Genomic DNA, 20,375 nt, shown 5'->3' with positions numbered 1-20,375 from the left:
AGGGGCTGGGTGCTCTTTGAGGAGGCTGGGTAAGTTCCCAGTGAGCCCCCTGCCAGGAATGGGGCCCCAGCCTGCGAGAACCCTTCCTCAATGCCCCAAGCTTCATCAAGGACAGAGCTAGGCCCCAGCCTGGGGCCCAAGGGGCTGACCTCACCTTCAATTAGGCCCTTTCTGTGTGACACTTGGAGACCTGGCTAGGGCTGGATGGGGGTGGAGAGTGGGACGGACTGGGGACTGTAAGGAGTCTGGGCCCGGGGACAGGAGGGGTCCGGGCCAGGGCCCTCCCTCGCCAGCGGCTAGGCTCTGGAGTTGGGCTGACCTTAGCTGAGCCCCAGGTGGGCCCTTTGGGGCGGGGAGGGAGAGCCCCTCCGCCACTGGCCGCAGGAGGCAGACGAGGGGTCTGGAATTCCGCTTCCCTCCCTCCACCGCCCCTCCTCACCCTTCCCTCCCTCCACCGCCCCTCCTCACCCTTCCCTCCCTCCACCTCTCCTCCTCACCCTTCCCTCCCACCCCCGGGGCTGCGGGCGGGGCGGAGGTGGGGGAGGCGCAGCGGCGGGGTGCTGGAGGGGCGCTGGAGGGGCGCAGGGAGGGGCCGGGCGGCGGGGCCGCGGTGGGCCCCTCGGAGAGGCCCGCGCAGGCAGGCCCCGCCCCGGCCTCGCACATCTGGGCCGGGAGCGCGCGGCCATCCGGCCTGGGGGAGGGGGAGGGGAGGGGGAGGGGGCGGCGGGCGGGGTGGGCGGCGCGGGGCGAGCCGGAGGCGCGGGCTGGGCGCACGTCGAGGGCTGCGGCCGCCGTGGCGGGGCACGACCACTGGCTGCGGGCCCGGGATCGAGGCGGCTGGACCGAGGTCGAGCTGTCGGGAGGGCGGAGGTGAGTTCTGGGAGGCGGGGGGGTGGGGGGGGTGTCCCAAAGAAGAGAAAGGCGGGGAGGTGCGCCGTCCTGCCGGTCCCGGGCTGTCGGCCGACAGTTCCCCCCCACCCCCGCCCGCCCGAAAGACTTCCTAACCCTGGGCGGCCGGGCTGGGGACCGGTCCTGCAAGCTGTTCTCTCCAGTGGGGCTGCGGGTTCAGAAAAGCAGTTGGAGCGGCGACCGTGGGTTCTCCTCCGGACTTCGGGACCCCACACCGGCTCTGCGGAGAGTGGGGGCGCTGAGGACAGCCCTGTGCCGCGGTAGGGGTGGGGCTCGGGGGCTGGAGTGGGGCGGGGGTCTGCTCCACTAAGCCAGTTTGTGGAGGACACAATACCTACGCTAGACGTGGAGACCTGGAGGTTGAGTGTGTGTGTGTGTGGGGGGGGTCACCTGCTGGGGGGAGGGGGTTCCTAGGGCCTGCGGTCTGGGAAGCTCCAGAATGGCAGAGTGGCCAGGATGCTACAGTGCCTGACTGTGGGCAGGCCTCCTGGCAGGGACCTCTGGTGTCTTTCTGTGAGGCCGGTCCAGCGGCCCAGGTGGTGTGGGGTCTGGGCTCCCTGCTAGGGCCGTGGAGCCAGCTCGTGTGGGGCAGAGAGACTGGGAGGGAGGGAGCTCTAAAATATGGCTTCCCTGTGAGAGCAAGCGTCCCAGAAGGTGAGGGAGGTGATGGGGCAGAGGATGGAAGGGGCCTCAGGCCCTGGGCTCAGTGGGACAGAGGTTGTTTGTGAACTGGCTTTGCTGCAATGATGAGGACCCAACGGGGGTGGGGCAGGATGTATGGAAAGAAAAGTTGAGGACAGGGAGGGGCCATGGGAGGCCATTTATGCCTCCCCCTGCCCCAGCGCAGGAGGAGGCCGCCCCCCCACCCCCACCCCACAGCCGCCTCCTGGTCCCTCTCCTTGAGGATTCCTCTCCAGAGACAGACTGGGGCAGCCCTTTGGGTGCCATTTCTTGTCTGTCCTTGGCCCTGGTTGGTCCAATCTGTGGCTTGGGAGAAATGCCTGTGGCCTCTCAGACTGCTGACAGGTCCTATTCCGTTAACAAGCCGGCAGGATATTGAGCAGAGAACAGTGGATGGGAGAGGCAGGGTCCAGTGAGAGGAAGCGTGCAAGGGAGGGAGGGGTACTGTAAAGATCTGGGTGGGCTCTTTGTCCTCATGGGCAGAGGACAGGTATGTGTGGAGCCCTGAAAGCCAGCAACACCATGTTACCTCGGTGCTCTTTGGGTGCATAAGTACCCAGCCTTCACGTCCCCTCCCCAGGAAGAGATTCTTGGAAAATGTTCTCCATCAGGCCAGAAGTCCTCGGCTTTTGTGAATCTGGGAAGCACTCTGGAATGGGAGTCTCCGGTTTGGAGTCCTTGGACTCAGCCACACCCTGTCCTGGCCCCCAGTGGCTGATAGGTCATACCTAGTGGGTAGAGGTCAGGGCCAGGGGTCAATGTGAAGCTGAAGATGCGAGATCAATATGAAGCCAAGGGCTAGGGGTCAGTCCGTGGGAGGGTTAAGGGTCTGCCTGTGAGTAGAGTAGGGGTCAGGCTAGGGCCAGAGTTTAGCCTGTGCTTGTTGCCAGGATATGAAGTTACTTTCTGTGTAAATCAAACTGCCCCACCCAGTTATGCTCAAACCCATAAGCATCACCAGTCTGAAATCAGTGAGCCCCTGGGGTGGGGGTCTACTTCGCTCAATTTCCAGCTGTGGATACTGCCCAGTCATAGCTTTGGGGAACCAGTGTTGTCCTGAGCCTGATGATTAGCATTCTCCTTAAATGTTTCTGGGTGTGAATGCAGGGTGGGGGATGTCCCAAAGACATATAAGCTGCCACCCCCTTCTACTTCCACCTCTCAAGGAATCATCAGGATCCTCCTTCTTTGACACAGATTGATTCAAGTCCTCCCTCCCTCCCTAAAGAACTCAGAATGATTAGAATAAAAGTTTCAATAAGACCAAAAACTTCTGGGGCACCTGGGTGGCTCAGTTGGTTAAGTGTCTGCCTTCGGCTCGAGTCATGATTCTCAGGGTCCTGGGATCGAGCCCTGTGTCGGTTTCCTGGCTTGGCGAGAGAGCCTGCTAATCCTGCCCCCCTCCCCCTCCCCCCCCCAGCTCATGCTCTCAAATAAATAAATAATATCTTTAAAAAAAAAAACCAAAAACTTATAACAAGAGAAAATTCAGAATCCACACCATGAAGGAAAAGAACAACTGCTCACATCTGTCCAAGTCCTGCCTTTATCAACCACCTTCTTTACCTGGACTTGTCTTTTTTTTTTTTTTTTTAAGATTTTATTTATTTATTTGACAGAGAGAAAGAGAGCACGTGCACACAAGCAGGGGGAGCGGCAGAGGGAGAGAGAGAAGCAGACTCCCCGCGGAGCAGGGAGCCCAATGCAGGGCTCGGTCCCAGGACCCTGGGATTATGACCTGAGCCGAAGGCAGACGCTTAACCGACCCAGCCACCCAGGTGCCCCTGAACTTGTCAGTCTTAACAAGCCCCCTGTGTGACCCACTTTACAGGAGAGACACTGAAGCAGAGAGAGGTGACATGATGCACTCTGGCCAGATGCCATAATAGGCCCTTGCCCGCCCTGAGACCCCCGAGTAGGAGCACTCTGTGCCCACATACTCAGAGATGGGAGATAACTGAAGCAGCTCCAGAGAGCTGGGAGGATTGTAGGCACACAGTTTGGACATGGAATCCAGCTTAGAGTGATGACTCCGGAGTCTTTTTTTCCTGGTGGTTCTAGATTGATTCTCCTCCAAATACAATAGCGTTGGTCCAGAAAATCCATTCATTCATTCAACCACTTAGCACAGAGCCTGCCACAAAGAAATGCTCAGTGTTGGCTGAAGAATCGAAACAATGTACACACAGGATTGTCAGCTTCTCCCTTGTGGACTTGATGCAGCTGTGTGCTGGTAAATGTTTTACCATCAACTCTATCAGAGGGAGAAAACCCCAATTTATAGTGTTTGCCAATTTCTGTGGTGTGAATGCTTCCATCATGGCTGATTTCAAGTTGCCCATGTCCTGTCAATGAATATAGAGTTGGGAAGAGATACAGACTCAGCTCTTGGGGCGGGGGAGAACCACCTCCCGAACACCACTCCCTCCCCCTGAGCTGAGCCCCTGTCCTGGCTCTCAAGGCTCATACCCACACCCGATATTTGCTTTCCCTTTTCTTAGCACCACCCTGCTGCTCTGAGTGCCCACAAGCAGCCCCTAACCTTCCCGTGATTCTCATTCCTGGGCATCCAACAGAGTGCCTCTGCTGATAGCAGGATTGCATGTGTCCGGAAATCTCTATGGTGCTGGCCATGGGGGAGTATTCTGGACATGTCTGAGTGTCCGTCCTCCCTGGGCTGGGCTGTGTCAACTGTGTGTGAGCAAGGGTGTGTGCATGCGTGTGATTGCATGTGATGGTGCCCAGACCTGTGTCTGCCTGTGTTCTGTTAGCAAAACCTCCTGATCGGGCCACTGACTAGAGAGAGGGAGTGGGCTCTGAGCAGCCTCACCTTTGTTTGGGGGGGCTGCCAGGCCCACAGCTGAGGACAATAGCATGGGTGATGACTGGCCCAGGGACACGTCGAGTGGCACCTCTCAAACTCGACTGTGCCCAGAACCACCTAGGATCTTGTTAAAATGCAAGTACTGACTCAGTAGTTCTTGGGCAGGGCCTGAGGTTCTGCATTTCTGACAGCTCCCAGGGGCTGCAATGCTGCTGCCTCTAGCCTGGCCCCTAGAACTTCACAGACACAAACTCAGGTTCCTCCCATCTTAGAGAAGAAAATGAAAACCCATCCTCCCCTCCTCAGGCTTTCTGTTCCTCCAGCTACTACCTTCACACCAGCCCCTGCTGTCAGCCAAGCTTCTTGGAAGTGCCCATTGCGTTCTCCTCCCCTCTGCTCGCTCCTTGCCTGGGCTCCCTTGACTTCTACCCCATCTCCATCATTCTGCCGAAATGCTGGCCCTGGGCCATTAAAACAGGTGTTTTGAGGCTCATCGAATAACCTCTAAAGGCATCTAGCTTCAGGCGCATCTCTTAGATCTGAGATGTCCCCGGAACCATAGCAGGCATCCAGTCTCCTCGGGCAGCCTGCCTTCCTCCAGCCAGCTTTCTGTGCTGGTGCTCCCTTCTTTTCCCCCACGACTCCCCGCCAGGCCTCCAGTGACCGTGACTCCCAAATGCGCCTCTCCACCTCCGCTTTCTCTCTGACCTCTGCATCATACATCATCTGGCTCCTCGGTCTGTTCTCTTGGCAGTTGCAAAGCTGCACCCAGAACTCTGCCCCTTGCCCCTGCCAGCCCCACCTTTGCCAGTGTCCACCTCACTGTCTACCTCCTAGCTCGAATTGGGCAATGTCACCCTTGACATCTTCTTCCTAAGCCCCCATATCCAATCCAGCCATCTTCCACAGAAGTCAGCCCTGTTGGTTTTAACCTCTAATTTCAGAACTCCACTTCTGTCTCAAGACACACAGCCACGACCATCCTCTGTCGCCTGGAGCCCTGATAGGGCTTGTGCTTCCCTGCCTCCTGTTGTAATCTGTACCCTCCATACAGCCAGGGGGTGCTTTTTAAAATGCAGGGTTAGTCATGCCCCCACCTCTGCTCTGGTACTTCAGACCTTTCCAGATCTGCTGTTGCCCTTCATATAAAACTGGATCTGAAATAGGGGCCCCAAGGAGCGCCTGGATGGCTCAGCCGTCTGCCTTTGGCTCAGGTCATGATCTCAGGGTCCTGGGATCGAGCTCAGCAAATCGGGCTCCCTGCTCAGCAGGGGGAGTCTGCTTCTCCCTGCCCCCTGCCTCTCCCCGCTGCTCGTGCTGTCGCTTTCTCTCAAATAAGTAAAATCTTCAAAAATAAAATAAATAAATAAAATAGGGTCCCTAGGGGCCTGCCTACAGGATAAGCCCAGCCCAGCCAGGCCCAGCCTCTCTCTCCAGCCATACCAAGCCTTTCTGCCTGGTTTGTATCCAGCTGTGACCTTGACAGCATCGTTTGTAATCTCAAATTCACTTGGGTGATTATCTGACTATAATCAGTTTCCCCACCAGGCTGTGGGCCTCCAGGGCAGGAACAGTGTCTCTCTGGGTCGCTGGTGTCTGCAAGCACCTGGCACAGAGTGGGCACTTGAAAACATTTAGGAGTATCCTGGTTCCAACAAAGCCACTGTTAAGTTTTTGAGACAAGCGGGGACTGTGGGGCTGAATGTTAGATGAGCCTGAGGACTTACTGTTAATATTGTTACACATGAGGTTGCTGTTGTGACGATGTTTTTAAAGTCTTTATCTGTTAGTGGGATGTACTGAAGAATTTATAGGTGAAACAACATGATGCCTGGGATTCGCTTCAAAGGGCTCCAGCCAAAAGTAAACAAATAAAATAAATAAGCATTCAGAGAGGAAACAGAGGAACAAATAAATGCCGTTCTGTTTGTCTGTTCCTGTTCACAGTCACAGGGCCTGCAAAGATGCTGGCTGTCCCGGACATGGGCCTGCAGGGGCTGTACATCGGTAAGACTCTCCCCTGCCCCCCCCCCACAACCTTGGCCCTGACCCACCACCCTACTCACCCTGGCACCGCGACCCACCCCCAGTCTGCACATGGGGTGCCTCTCCCAGAAGAGGTTGCTGAGCGAGTGTGTCTGTGCAGGGGGGGAGGTTGGTGCACACAGGACTGTGTATGTGAGCGTGTGTCTGTGAGTGTGTGTGTGCACAGTGGGTCGGTGTGCCCAGGACTGAATGCGTGTGCATGTCTTGAGCAGGGTCTGTGTACATGGGACCTGGTACGATTGTGTGTGTGTGTGTGTGTGTGTGTGTGTGTGTGTGTGTGTGTGTGTGTGTGTATCTGCCTGTGGGCAGGTCTCTGTGTGCAAGGCCTTGTGTGAGAGTGTATATATTGGCAGGTGGCTCTGCATGCACAGAATTCTGCATGTATACACCCGCATCTGCCTGTGGTCGGGTCTGGGAGCAGGCTCTGCGTTCTCTGCAGGGGTGGCAGGCCAGGAGGCAGGAGGGACACTCCTCAGGAAGTCCATTAACAAAGACCTGGTGGGCTGGGCCTTCCTTCCTGCCTCCCTTCCCAGGCTCAAGCCACAGCAACTCAGCCCCTTGGGCTGGAGCTGGTGGCAGGGCCCAAGCCTGTGCCGGCTGCCTAGAAAAAAGGAGCCCTGGGAGAGTCACCCCCCTACCCTGCCCCTCCAACACCTCCAGACAGACTCTGGCCCGGTCCAGGCACTTCCTTGAGTCCCCCTCATGCCTCACATATGTTCCCACGTACCCCAAGGCCAGGGAAACTGGGACCTCTCAGGGCTCGGGGCAGGACAGCTGCTGAAGGAACACAGGCCCTGGGGCCCTGGCTCAGCCTAAAGCCAGCCAGACCAGTTCGACGTGTCCGCAGGTCTTCACACCAGACCCCATCAGCCTCCTGGGCCACCTTCCTGTTCCCACACCTGAATCTCAGGGCAGCCCCAGTACCCCTGACAGGGACCTTAGCAGAGTCCAGTGTGGTGGTGATAAGCCACCAGCCCACACCTAGGGATGACCAGCCAGGCAGGCCCTTAAGCTGTGTGATCCTCCAAGCCAGGCTTTGGGCTGCCTTCTGGAGCTGCTGTGCTTCCTCCCAGCAAAGGTCCAGCTCAGTCCTGGGTCTGTGAGAGGGTTTCAGTGGGGCCTCCTGCCCCCAAATGCTGGCTCCAGGTTTCTGTGTGTCATGGGGAAGGGAGGCTCAGAATCCAACTTCCTAGTGTTGTGGACACCCCCCATCTCAGGGCTGGGCTGGGGGAGGTGCTATTCCCCTTCTTGATCCTCACCAGCTAGGCCTGTCCTTGGCCCTTAGTGGAGGGAGGGAGGAAGGGAGGGTGGCTCCTTTGGGTCCTGATTAGAACCATGTGGCCAAAGTCTACCAGGGAGGGGAGCAGCCCTACCTCCTGCTCAGTTCTGTCTGCAGTTCCCCACCTTTTCTGGTTTCTCTACCCTCCACCCTCACCTCCACCCCAGGAGCCCACCCACCCCATCTCTCCTGCCCTTCTCTCTCTGGACTCAGTCTCCCCCATCCCCCATAATGCTTCTCTGTCTCTCCCCTCCCCTGCTGTGTCGGAGGGATGCTGGGGAGACGAGGAGTCACCAGGTGAGGCGTGGGTCACCCTTCAGGGGGAGGTCACCTCAAATCGATAATAGGCCCTCAGTCTGCCCCTGCCTCCATCTTGTCCTTCCTCCCCCAGCAGGGTGCCCCTTACCTCAGCACAGCAAGGACTAATGGAGGACCTCTCAGTGCCCAGCCACCAGCCCCTGCCCTGATTGTACCGGAGTGACTTGCCCTCTCTTTGCAGGCTCCAGCCCCGAGCGGTCCCCTGTGCCCAGCCCACCTGGCTCCCCAAGAACCCAGGAAAGTTGTGGCATTGCCCCACTCACACCCTCGCAGTCTCCAGTAAGCCTGGGAGCAGGGATCCTGGTGGTGGGTGGCTGGGTGCTATGGCGAAGGGTTGTGCTCCAGAGAACTTAGCCTGGTGTCTGGCAGAGCCCTGGCAGGGCCCGGGCTGGGCTGGGGTGGCGCCATGCCTCTTGCCCCTGCACACTCCAGTTATGTCTTCCCCAGAAGACAGCCTCAGGTGAGCTTGGACTGTCGGGGTAACAGTTCTACTCAGGTGAGCCCCACGTAACTAACACGCGAACAGCCCTGCTCCAGGATGCCATCCATGGACCAGAGCCTGCCTAGGGCAGGGAGACTTCTGAGCATGTAGTTACTTCAGGTCCTCAGAGCAGTGGGCCTCCCAGAGCTGCTCCCCCTCCTGTCGACCACAGCCCTCCCTGAATTCAAGTTCTATCTGGGGAAGACAAGACACATTGCTAAAAATTAGTTTGGAAACTACTAGTTTGAAGTATCCAGGATATAAACATCCCTCAAACTCCCTGGGTCACCCCACCCATGATGGCCTCACCCTAATGATCCAGCCTGGGGATCCCCTTGTTCTCAGGGAGACCAGGCCTGGCCTGGGAGAAGGAAGGAACCACGGTGGGCCTGTGCACAGGCCTTTCTCCTCTGCCATAAAACCAGTGGAGTCTGGTTGTCTCACTGTGGCCACAAAGATCTGGGGGGTCAAATATACACAGGTCCATGTGTTACTGAAGCTGCCCTGGGGAGCTGTGAGGGGGTTGGGGCTCAGGCTGGCCAGGCAGAAGGCAGGCAGAGAACCCACAGAGGAAAGCAGGAGCTTAAGCCAAAAGCTGCAGAGGGCGACCTGAGAGGCCTTGGGATTCTGAGCAGTTGGCCACTCTGGAGCTCAGCCTGGAGCCTGGGAAGGGGAGGGGAGCCCGGGCAGGTGACTGGGGCAGGGCAGTCTGGACCACAGCCAGAGGAGAAGAGGGGCTCAGGCATGCAGCCCTTGGCTGCTGCCTAACTCTGGGTCTCGCCCTCACAGAAGCCCGAGGCCCGGGCCCCCCAGCATGCTCCCTTCTCCGTGGTGGTGGCCATCGACTTTGGCACCACCTCCAGTGGCTATGCCTTCAGCTTTGCCAGTGATCCTGAAGCCATCCACATGATGAGGTGAGGGTGGCTGGGCTGGGAGATGGGGGCGGGGGTCCTCACTCCCTGGGATGGGCCTGGTCTCAGAAGGACTGTCACTGAGGACACATGGAGTCTGCCCAGAGCTCCCTCCAGCCCCAGCACACACACATATATGCACATATATGTGTTTTTTAAATAAAAGTGGGATATCCTATAACTTGCCTTACTTTAAACTTTCAACATTATTTTGTAGATGTTTCGTGTCAACACATAAAGCCACAATTTCTCTTCTTTCTTTTTTCTGTCAAATCCGCCTGCTTTATTTTTCCTTTAAAAAGGAAAAAGATAAAGGAAACGAGCAAACAACAAAAGCAAGGCAGCCGCCCGGCTCCCTTGAGCTCTGGGCACGCATCTTGGTTGACAGGCCTGTTCTTCCTATCAGCTCCTACTGAAGCCACAATTTCTTTTAATAGTTGTGTAGTGTCCCACCGTACAGATGTGTCATGATTCGTCCATTTTTCTATTGATGGTTTTGGGAGGTTTCTTCCCCTCTAATTGTTCACTATTACAAAAAGTGCTGCGATGAATAGCTTCCTTGAAAACTTGTGCTGGGATTTGTGTGCAGTGGACAGGCACATTCCTAGACTGAACACCTCAGTGAAGGACAAAGACGTGAAAGATCAGAGGGTTTGCTGAGTTAACAGGTCACACAGTTGTTAGGAAAGAGATGGGCAAAAAACCCATTCTGATGTAGTCGAGCTTTATTTGAACAGTACATTTTTTGACACTCCCCTCTAGGCCTCAAGACCCTGATCCTTTGAAGGATCAGGATTCTTAGTGAAGCTGCAGCCAGTAGGTGGAAGACCCTTCTAGAAGATCCCAAAGCTCCAACCCCAACTGGGATTGGGGAGCCGAGGGGCTTCCCAAGGCCTGGGAGGGTAGATGGCAGGGTGGATGGAGAGACAAATGTAAGGGTCACTTCCCCAAAGATACAAGGGACTTCAGCTGCATAAGCATGAACTGTCCTTCCCCCTTCCCTGCTCCGTCCACATCCACATAAGGCCACAAAGGCTCTAGGCACTTACAGCCCTCTAGGAGCTGCAGGGCATCCCAGCTGGCATGCTCATCAGCACACATGACAGAAACCATGCTGGACTCTATGCTGGGGCTGAGGACCAAGAAAGGACGCTGTCTTGTGGAGGGGACAGTCACAGGAAGTAACTGGAGGGTATCTTGGCTTCCTCCCAAACCCTCCCCACCCCTACTAGCCACCAAGACCTGCCATTTCTATCTCCCTAATATCTCTGGAACACCCAGTCACTTCTCTCCATGGCCACCACCCCTAAGTTCAGCCCCACCCTCTCTCACCTGGATGGTAGCAATATCCTCCTCTCTGGTTTTCCTTCTCCATTTTTCCTCCCCTCCAGGCTGTTGCCACATGGGGACCAGTGACCTTTCTTTCTATTTCTTTCTTTTCTTCCTTCCTCTTCTTCCTCTTTTTTTTTTTTTTTTTTTTTGACTGGGCTAAGTGGCTTTATTAGCAAAAGCCAGGATTACAAAGGACTTAAGAGTTGGTACTGGGGCCCTTCTTCTTGCCAAAGGCGGGCACAGCATTAACAAACACCGGTTCTGCACCCACTGCTTGGCCTGGCCTGTCTTCTTTTTCTCCTGTTTGGCCACTTTGGGTCTGCCCTCTTACTCTCCCAGCGCGGCCCAGGGAACCATGGACTTTACCTCCAAGCATGTGGATGGTTACTTCCAGAGTGGTCGGAGCCTCTTCCCCACACTGGCCCTGGTAGCTTCATCGTCTAGAGGTGTGCCTGCCAGGAGCAGGACTTGACTTCCTTGGAGTGATGCCCTCCAACAAGTCTGTGTGAGCCTTGATCTGGGCTATCGTGCCCTGGCCAGTCACCTCAAGGGTGTGTAGCTCCTCGGCGTGAACAGAAAGCTGTGTACCAGCAACTGAATGCTGGTAACCGCTGCTGCCACCACAAAGATCAACCAGTGACCTTTCTAATGGCAGATGTAGTCATGATTCCTCATTCTTCTACTTAAAACCCATCAAGACAGAATTCAGATATGGCATTTGATGCTCTTCCTTAGCTGACTTTAACATTCCTGCATTTTCTCCGGCTGCACACCTAGCCAGCCTATAGCTGGTTCTCCCGGCTCTTTCACACCTCTAAACTTTTGCACATGCTGTTCCTTCTGCCTGGATTCCCAGCTCCTTCCCCCAAAGGCTGCAGGGTTGAGCTTGGCCTAGAGGGGTCAGGGCATCAGAGAAGGCAGAGGAAGGGTAGAAAGAAGTTGCCAAGCCAATGAACTAGACGGGGAGTTCTGGGTGGAATTCCAGATGGCACCTGCAGATGGGAAGGTTTGGAATCTCGTTCAGGTTTTGGGGTCCTGCCGGAGGTGCAGTTAACTGGGTGTAGCTGCCAAGGTGGGTCAGATAGGAATGATCGATGCCTTGAAGGAGCTTGGCGGTGGAAGGTAGCCCAGAGAAGGGCAAACCGTCTGGCTGGGAGAAAGCCTCTGTGAGGGTCCTCTGGGTGGGGGGGATACATCAGGAGGCCAGACCCAGGCAGGTGGATGATGGCTTGCTGCTGCTTAAGAGTACAGGGAGGTGAAGTCCAACGGTGTACCTCATGGGAGGAAGCAGGAGCCGAGGATGTTTATGGGTCCTGTGGCCCCATGGATAGGCAGGATCCCATGTGCAGCATTTATGGAGATTTAAGGGGATGCCAAGCACCATCTTCACAAGACCCCGTAGGAGGTAGGTACCCTTATTATTTCCATATTACATGTAGGAAAGCTAGGTGGCCTGCCCAAGGTCACACAGCTGATCCCAGAGCCGGGTACCCAACCCCACGAAGGGAGGGTTTCGCTGACCACAATGACAGCCCTGTGCCTCCACAGGAAATGGGAGGGCGGGGACCCAGGAGTGGCCCACCAGAAGACCCCCACCTGCCTGCTTTTGACCCCGGAGGGCGCCTTTCACAGTTTTGGCTACACCGCCCGCGATTACTACCACGATCTGGATCCTGAGGAGGCGCGGGACTGGCTCTACTTCGAGAAGTTCAAGATGAAGATCCACAGCGCCACTGTAAGGCACATTCCGGCTCGGGGCCGCTCCAGCCAGGGGGGCGGGGCCAGGAGTGGAAAGGGAGGAGCTCACGCAGGGGGAGCAAAGGTAAAAGGTGAGGAGAGGCTGAGGGGGCGGCGCTAGGGGGTGAGGCCGGGATTAGAGGAGAGGCGGGGCTCACGAGAAGGGCTGGGGACAGAACTCATGTGGGATTAGCGAGGACACTCCAGAGGGGAAGCCGCAGGAAGTTGGGGCAGAGCTATGGCCTTCTGCAGAATTGCCTATAACCCTGCCAGGACCTCACCCTGAAGACCCAGCTAGAGGCTGTAAATGGAAAGAAAATGCCTGCCCTGGAGGTGTTCGCCCATGCCCTGCGCTTCTTCAAGGAGCATGCCCTTCAGGTGCGCTGCGGCCCCATCCCTGCCCACCGGGGCAGGGACCCCCAGGTCCATCGTCTCCTCTCAGCCTATCCAAGAGGGGTCAGAAATCATCATCTCCAGCCCCTGCCTTCCCATCAGATGGAGCCTGCATGGGACATACAGGTGTTGGGGGGGGGGGGGGGCGGCGTTAGGAATTCCTCCAACTCAGCTGGGAAGTCCTTCCTGAGGCTTGATTAGCAACTCCAGCTCCCATACATAGAAGGCTGAAGATACCCACCCCCAACCCAAGCTAGCCTGCCCCTCGCTGCCCCCTCCTGCTGCAGGAGCTGAGGGAGCAGTGCCCATCGCTGCCAGAGAAGGACACTGTGCGCTGGGTGTTGACGGTGCCCGCCATCTGGAAACAGCCTGCCAAGCAGTTCATGCGTGAGGCTGCCTACTTGGTGAGGAGGGGCAGGCAGAGCAGGGGGCGTCACTCGGGAGGGCTCCAGGGAGGCCCCCAAGACCCTCCTTTACTCACCACCCTTGGGACCAGCCATTGCATAAAGAACTCTGGCCTTCCCCTGCTGGGCATTTTGGAGGATTGTTGCCACCAGGAGAGGGTGTGAGCCTGCAGGAACAGAGAGCAGAGGGGATGAGAGGCACAGCCCAGGCCAGCTTAGCCGGTGTCTTAAGTCAGGTTTCCTAGAAGCGGAGCGCAAGATAGGGACTCTTGTGCATGCGGCGTATTGAAGAAGGGCTCTCAGGAGAAAGAGTGAGGGAAATGGACAGGAGAAAGCGCCGAGCAGGAACGTGGTCTCAGCTAGAGTCTAGCCTCAGCCTGATCCCATGGAAGGACTGGAGGAAGAGTTGTACCCAGCAGTTGACCACAGTGAGGCAAGGCGTTTGGCTTTTTGTGTATCCGTATCAGCCTGTCATTGGTTCCCGGGGGTGTGGGGGAAACTTCTCCAAGTGAGGTGGTTTCCATTCAGCTGAGGGCAGTTCCCCAGAGAAGGGGGCAGCTGGGAGCCAACACACAGTAGCTGGGCAGGGCACCAAGAACATCCGCTTCAGCCAGCACCAGTATTTTCCGGGGACTCCACCACCACCGAGCCCCAACCACTGTCAGTCTTTGAGCAGGAGAAACAGGGCGATGAAACTATGAAGGGAGGTGGTTTGGACCAATGCTTGCTGGGCTTCCTACCGTTAAGAGATGCCCAAAGGCCTGGAGAATGCGGGGGCGCACAACTCAAGTCCCCCCACCTCCAGTGAGATGGGGGAAGGGGAGCAGAGCCTCCCAGAGAAGACTCATGGCTTGGTCCTCCCCCTGGGACCTTGGGGGACACCCGAGGACCTCCAAAAGGCCTGCTGGTGCACCCCCTGGAAGATACCAGAGCCCCCAACCCCACACACATGTGGGCCAGGCATGCCCCAGGTGCCAGGTCTGTGGGTGCCTACACTTGTCACCGGGAGGAGCTAACCCTGAGGTAGTGGGCATCCCCCCTGCAGAGGTCAGGATGAAAGCAAGGCTGTGCCCAGCCAGAATAAACACCCCACCCAGTGCCCCCTGCCGGTTTATCCACCCTGCTTCCTCCCACACTGGTCCCGGGCTGCCAGTTCAGGAAGGGCTGGCCCTGGGCAGGAAGTCTCCATACCCACCCATCCCCAACCCCCACCTGCTCAGAATCCAGGGAATCCCACAAAACCATAAAGTACTTCCCACAGGGAGAGGGATCCCCTGTCCTGATACAGGAAGTAACAGATCCCAGATGTTTTTCTCCCCGCAGCTGGCCTGTCCTGGTGTCTGCAATTTCACTGTTTGTCTCTTGGTGCCTATATCCGATTCTTGGGGAACAAAGTTCTCCTGGGAGTGGGGAGTGTGGCTACTGTCTGACACCAGCCTGGTGAAGGAAAAGGGTTCAGTGAGCCAAAGGGGACCTCCCCACACACACACCGTCTGCTCTAATTGGTGATCTGGCCATTACACCCCCATACACACTGTGCTAGAGTCTGGACTAACACCCTCAGCCCGTGCGCAGCTGGTCAGCCCTGCACCTGTGAAGGGGACCTTGCCAGAGCCTGGGCCACCCTGGGCAGCTTGGAGGGGCAGATCCCAGGTGCTCTAGGTTTTCAGTGTCTAGTCTCTCCCTGCTGGGCTACCCCATGGTATTCTTGGCCATGGCCGTGCCCCTCCCCAGGCTGGTCACAGGGTAGCTGTGAGGCAGCTCCAAATTTGTGCAGCATGGAGGGGGCTGAGAGGCCTACCATGGCTGGGGTGTGATGGGGAGGAGGTGGGGAGCCCCACAGGCCCTGGCTGCCTGCCCAGAGGTGCCATCTGAGGTGTGACACTTGGCCCATGGAGGTCCCTGGCCCTGCCCACCGCCTATCCCCAGGCTGGCCTGGTGTCCAGGGAGGATGCAGAGCAACTCCTCATCGCCCTGGAGCCAGAGGCTGCCTCTGTCTACTGCCGCAAGCTGCGTCTACACCAGCTCTTCGACCTAAGCAGCCGGGCTCCAGGCAGTGGACGCCTGGGTGAGCGCCGCTCCATCGATTCCAGCTTCCGGCAGGGTGAGCTGCCCCGAGGGGCACTGCCCAATGGTATGACATTTGCCCTGGGAGGGTCAGAGGGACACTGAGGCCAGAGGCTCGGCCATGTCTGACATGAAGAGGAGACAACCCCCTCCCGCACTCCAGCCCAATCTGAGTGGGCAGAAACAACTCTGGTGGACTTCAGTCTGAGGGAGGAGGCACGGCCCTGACCTGGGGCAGCCCAATCTGAGGACAGAGATCTCACCTTGCCCTAGGAGATCATTGTCTGAGGAGGGCAGGACTCAGCCCCAGTCCTGAATCTGAAGGTAGGGGAAACAACCTGTCCCGAGGGGAGGTGCTGACAAAGGAGGAAGTCAGCCCCCACTCTGAGCCAAGGTGGTCTTCAAGAGTTTTCTCTGCAGCAGCCCCTGAATCAGCCATGTCCCATCCTGGTACATAGCTGTCATCCCCGTTCCTCCCACAATAGCCCCAAGCTACCGCTACCAAGCTCAAGCCCCAGTGCCAGGACTGGGCAGAGACAGCTGTGGTCAATCTTAGTCACTCTCCCAGATGCCATCTCCCATGACTAGAAGAGGTCCCAAGTCCTGGGCTCCCCTGGATCCCCCAGGACCTCTTCCCCCGGCCACACACAGGTCCTCCAAACTGTCCTAACCCCAATTTGCCCTGCCGTGAGCTGGCCTGCATTAAGGGAATGTCCTGCAGCCAGAAATACTTCCCCTCAGCTATTGGTCACAGCACCGGAGCGTACCCCATCAGGTTTTTCTGGACCCTTTGAGGTTCAAGACTGCCTTCTCCTAGTTAGGAGTAGAGCAAGAGTTTCAGGAGAACTGGCTGGTCCAGATGCTCAGGGAGGGTGCTGGTGAGAGGGTGGGGGTCGAGCGTGGTAGCTGAGGCACCTCCTTCTAATCCCACCGTCCTGCTGTCCCTCGACCCCCAGCCCGCGAGCAGCTGCGCCGGTCCCGCCACAGCCGCACGTTCCTGGTGGAGTCTGGCATCGGAGAGCTGTGGGCAGAGATGCAAGCAGGTGGGGAAGGAGGGACGGAGGGGCGTTTCTCGGGTCCTGCGGGGAACATACACTGATAGGGGGCAAGGAAACATTCGCTAAGTGGGCTCTAGACCCTAGAAACCCCGCCCTTACTCCTCCATCAGCTGCACCTAACCTGGCAGTCATGGTCACCTGCACCCCCACACCACTCAGCCGCGCCCCTGACTCCCACTTCTCCTGGGGATTCTCCACGGATGAAGTTGCAGAATCCTGGAAACACTTTCCCCCAAAACCTTGCGTCCCTACCCGGTAGCCTAAGGTTTCAGCACTTGGAAGCCCCTTACTGCTACTCCCACCCCCATCCTCCCCGCAGGCAAGGCTCGCGTCTGGGGCAGGGCTGGGGGCTGGGGGCTGGGTGAATCTGGAAGGGAAGCAGAGCTGAGGGTGCAAAGCGGGCCAGGAGTGTGTGCTCACGCTCGCCGCCGCAGGAGACCGCTACGTGGTGGCAGACTGCGGAGGAGGCACTGTGGACCTGACCGTGCACCAGCTGGAGCAGCCACATGGCACCCTCAAGGAACTGTACAAGGCATCTGGTGAGTAGCCCGTCAGGCAGCACCCTTGGTACCGAGCGCGCCCGGGCCCCGCCGACGCCCCCTGGCGGCAGAGTTTGCACTGACTCCCCCTCTACTCCTTGCCCGACCCCAGGCGGCCCCTATGGCGCGGTGGGCGTGGACCTGGCCTTTGAGCAGCTGCTGGGCCGCATCTTCGGCGAGGACTTCATCACCACCTTCAAAAGGCAAAGGCCGGCAGCCTGGGTGGATCTGACCATCGCCTTCGAGGCCCGCAAACGCACGGCGGGCCCGCACCGCGCAGGGGCGCTCAACATCTCGCTGCCTTTCTCCTTCATCGACTTCTACCGTAAACAGCGAGGCCACAACGTGGAGACAGCCCTGCGCCGGAGCAGGTGGGTCCGGGGACCACGGACTCAAGCAGGGTTTGCGGATGGGGAAAGCCCCTGCAAGGGAGGATGTGGGCCCCAGAGTCTGCCCCACCTGCCCCGTGCACATTTCTTGCCAGCCCACAGCAGGAGAGGGGCGTGAGCATTCCAGCTAGAATCCGCGGCCGGAACTGGGGCGAGGGTCGACATCTTTCTCCTCCCCGCACCGCGGCAGCGCCCCACCCCAACACACCCCGTGCCAGCCAGTGTGCCTTGGTTCTTCTGCCCGGAGACAAAGGGAGGCTCCTCTCCTGGGGCTTCATGCCTGGAACTGGAGCAGGCAGGCGCCTAAAGCCCCTGAGGGAGTGGGGCTGGGACAACACACAATATGCAGTCAGTGCCCAGGCCCACTGGCCTGGAGCAGTGGTAGAACCCCAGACCCCGACCGATAAGCCTGTGCCCCCTTCACCAACAGCGTGAACTTCGTGAAGTGGTCCTCGCAGGGGATGCTCAGGATGTCTTGCGAGGCCATGAACGAGCTCTTTCAGCCCACGGTCAGTGGGATCATCCAGCACATAGGTGAGTGCCTAAGCTTGAGTCCTCCACTGACCCCCACATTCACACTCAGATGCAGGAATGATTCCTCCCCATTAGTGCCTGGAAGCCTCCACCCATCCATACACTGGAATGAGACCCAGAATCACCTGAAACACCTGGAGGACACAGTGTCGTGGGTATTAAGAACTCGGAGGGATTATGTGTATGGTCTCTCTTCTGACTGTGAAAGAACCCCTGATGCCTCGGTTTCCTTATTTATAAAATGGGGTGATAGTATTGGGTCCCCAAAACTGTCATCCCAGGGAGCTGAAATACTAGAGATGTGCACACAGTCGGCAGGAGGCACTTAGTACATGAAAATGCATATCCTTATCTCGCCCTCCACGTCGTGGTGCGAAGAGGAAAAGGAGGTAGAGTGCCGGGGAAGCAGAGCCCATGAAGACTGCCCGAAGCACTCAATGAAAACTCTGTGTTTTTCTTCCTCCGAACCTGGCTACCGTTTTAGGGTGACGGAACCAGTTTCTAGTTGCCAGCTGGGTACAGGATGGAGGAGGGGAGGTGCCTGTGGCCGCAGGGCGTCGGCCCGTGCGCTCTCTCACCTCGCGTTCCCTCTTTCCTCCCACCCCCCCCGCCCCCTCCCACAGAGGCGCTTCTGGCGCGGCCCGAGGTGCAGGGCGTGAAGCTGCTCTTCCTGGTGGGCGGCTTTGCGGAGTCGGCTGTGCTGCAGCACGCGGTGCAGGCGGCGCTGGGCGCCCGCGGCCTGCGCGTGGTCGTCCCGCACGACGTGGGCCTCACCATCCTCAAGGGCGCGGTGCTGTTCGGGCAGGCGCCGGGCGTGGTGCGCGTGCGCCGCTCGCCGCTCACCTACGGCGTGGGCGTGCTCAACCGCTTCGTGGCCGGGCGCCACCCGCCCGAGAAACTGCTGGTACGCGACGGCCGCCGCTGGTGTACCGACGTCTTCGAGCGCTTCGTGGCCGCCGAGCAGTCGGTGGCCCTGGGCGAGGAGGTGCGGCGCAGCTACTGCCCGGCGCGGCCGGGCCAGCGGCGCGTGCTCATCAACCTGTACTGCTGCGCCGCCGAGGACGCGCGCTTCATCACCGACCCGGGCGTGCGCAAGTGCGGCGCGCTCAGCCTCGAGCTGGAGCCCTCCGACGGCGCGTCCCCCGGCCGCCGCGAGATCCGTGCCGCCATGCAGTTTGGCGACACCGAGATCAAGGTCACCGCCGTCGACGTCAGCACCAATCGCTCCGTGCGCGCCGCCATTGACTTTCTTTCCCACTGAGGGCGCGGGCGCCGTGCCAGCCCCATCCCCGCCCCGTGCCAGGCCCCGCCCTGTTGGGGTCGGGGGTGGGGTAGTGGGGGGAGTCTGGGGCGCCGGCTCGCGTGGACACAGCTGCTGGTTCTGAAGTCAGCGCCTCTTCCCCCGCCCTCCTGTCCGGGAAGATGAGGTCGCAGGATGGGTAGAGACAAACTCTCGCTTTGGAACTGGGCCCGGGTCGGCTGACTGGAAAGCCGAAGAGCGCTGCCAAGGGCTGAGATCAGAGTCAGAAGAGGTTTGTAAGACGGTGCGCCCACAGGGGGCACGTGACCCCGAAGGCAGAATGCGCCAGAAGACCAAGCCCTGGCCTGAACTGGGGGGGTGGGGCGGTGGGAAGTGGAGGCAGCTGGGAGAGGCAGAGCAGGGCCTCTGCAGGAGGGGCAGCAGGAGGACGGAGGATGTGCAGCGCTTGGGCCTGAAGAGCCCAGTGCATGGATTGATAGGCTCAGCCAGCACAGGGCGCTGGGCAGAGAGGCCCTATGGCGCAGAAAAATGGCTGGAGGCTGGCACAAGCAGCACAGGGGTACAGGACCTTCCCGGGTGTGGTACTGACCACCCAAGTATGACTGTTAATTTTTAAACTTTCTCAATTAACAGGCTAAAGAGGAGGATGCAGGATGAAGGCACTTATGAGAGGATGTAGGGGGAGCTTGCTGGGGGGCCTTCCTTCAGGACAGATAATTCATCTGAGAAGGCCCCAAGAGCAGCCCATGAATGACCCACATGCACCCTATCCCAGCCACCGAAGGGCAGTGGGGGTTGGGGGGGCTGTCGAGAGACAGAAGGAGAACTAAGGGCTGGTCCTGGTTCTGCCATCAACTCACTATGCCATTGGAACATTCCCTGCCCCCCCCCGACCTGCAACTGCCCCACCTGCCTGAGAACCCTAAGGTGACAATAAAGCATTTATGCTTAAGGTGAAAGTGTAGCCTGCTGGCACCTCACAAAAGGGGACCCCAACAGAGTAGTGGAGGCGGGGCTGGGTTCAAAAAAGGGAGAGTGCTTTCAGCTCTGCGCAGAGCCGGGAACTGACCAGAAGGGGGTGCTGCTCTCTGTCAAACGTCCCAAACAGACCTCCTCACTCCCTAAGACTTCCCATCTGGCCTAGGCAGAAGGCCCTCCCCATCCCAACTCTAGTCAACTATTCCCAGGCTTAAAATACCAAGCGTGCATACT

General features: G+C 58.3%; 1 protein-coding gene and 1 pseudogene across 6 annotated transcripts; one reads left to right on the top strand and one right to left on the bottom strand.

The window, feature by feature from the left end:
• The first annotated feature begins 746 nt into the window (after window positions 1-746).
• HSPA12B (heat shock protein family A (Hsp70) member 12B) lies at window positions 747-20,113 on the top strand. Of its 5 annotated transcripts, none has more exons than XM_027621769.2 (13): window positions 747-870; window positions 6,362-6,421; window positions 8,239-8,336; window positions 9,328-9,452; window positions 12,330-12,516; window positions 12,792-12,896; window positions 13,199-13,315; window positions 15,245-15,419; window positions 16,339-16,425; window positions 16,875-16,979; window positions 17,092-17,350; window positions 17,799-17,902; window positions 18,526-20,113. In XM_027621769.2, the coding sequence occupies exons 2-13, from the start codon at window positions 6,379-6,381 to the stop codon at window positions 19,161-19,163; spliced, it is 2,043 nt and encodes a 680-aa protein (XP_027477570.1). In that variant the 5' UTR covers window positions 747-870; window positions 6,362-6,378; the 3' UTR covers window positions 19,164-20,113. The 5 variants fall into 5 exon arrangements, with proteins under 5 accessions (XP_027477570.1, XP_027477572.1, XP_027477574.1 ...); XM_027621771.2 differs by having other exon boundaries at window positions 12,414-12,516; window positions 18,526-19,163; XM_027621773.1 differs by lacking the exon at window positions 18,526-20,113 and adding an exon at window positions 17,978-18,485.
• LOC113937440 lies at window positions 9,958-11,442 on the bottom strand (annotated as a pseudogene). The gene has a single exon (XR_003524616.1). The product of XR_003524616.1 is annotated as an uncharacterized LOC113937440 (transcript).
• Window positions 20,114-20,375: the final 262 nt, after the last annotated feature.

This window comes from Zalophus californianus, chromosome 8 (assembly GCF_009762305.2).
Source record: "Zalophus californianus isolate mZalCal1 chromosome 8, mZalCal1.pri.v2, whole genome shotgun sequence".
NCBI classification, from domain to species: Eukaryota; Metazoa; Chordata; class Mammalia; order Carnivora; family Otariidae; genus Zalophus; species Zalophus californianus.
This window is presented reverse-complemented; position numbering and strand designations above follow the sequence as displayed.

Bases quoted from the DNA above. Each gene is read 5' to 3' on its own strand.
- HSPA12B (XM_027621769.2), top strand. From the start codon at position 6,379: ATGCTGGCTGTCCCGGACATGGGCCTGCAGGGGCTGTACATCG. The intron at 12,517-12,791 runs GTAAGGCACATT...TAACCCTGCCAG, and splicing joins TGAAGATCCACAGCGCCACT to GACCTCACCCTGAAGACCCA. The intron at 17,903-18,525 runs GTGAGTGCCTAA...CCCCTCCCACAG, and splicing joins TGGGATCATCCAGCACATAG to AGGCGCTTCTGGCGCGGCCC.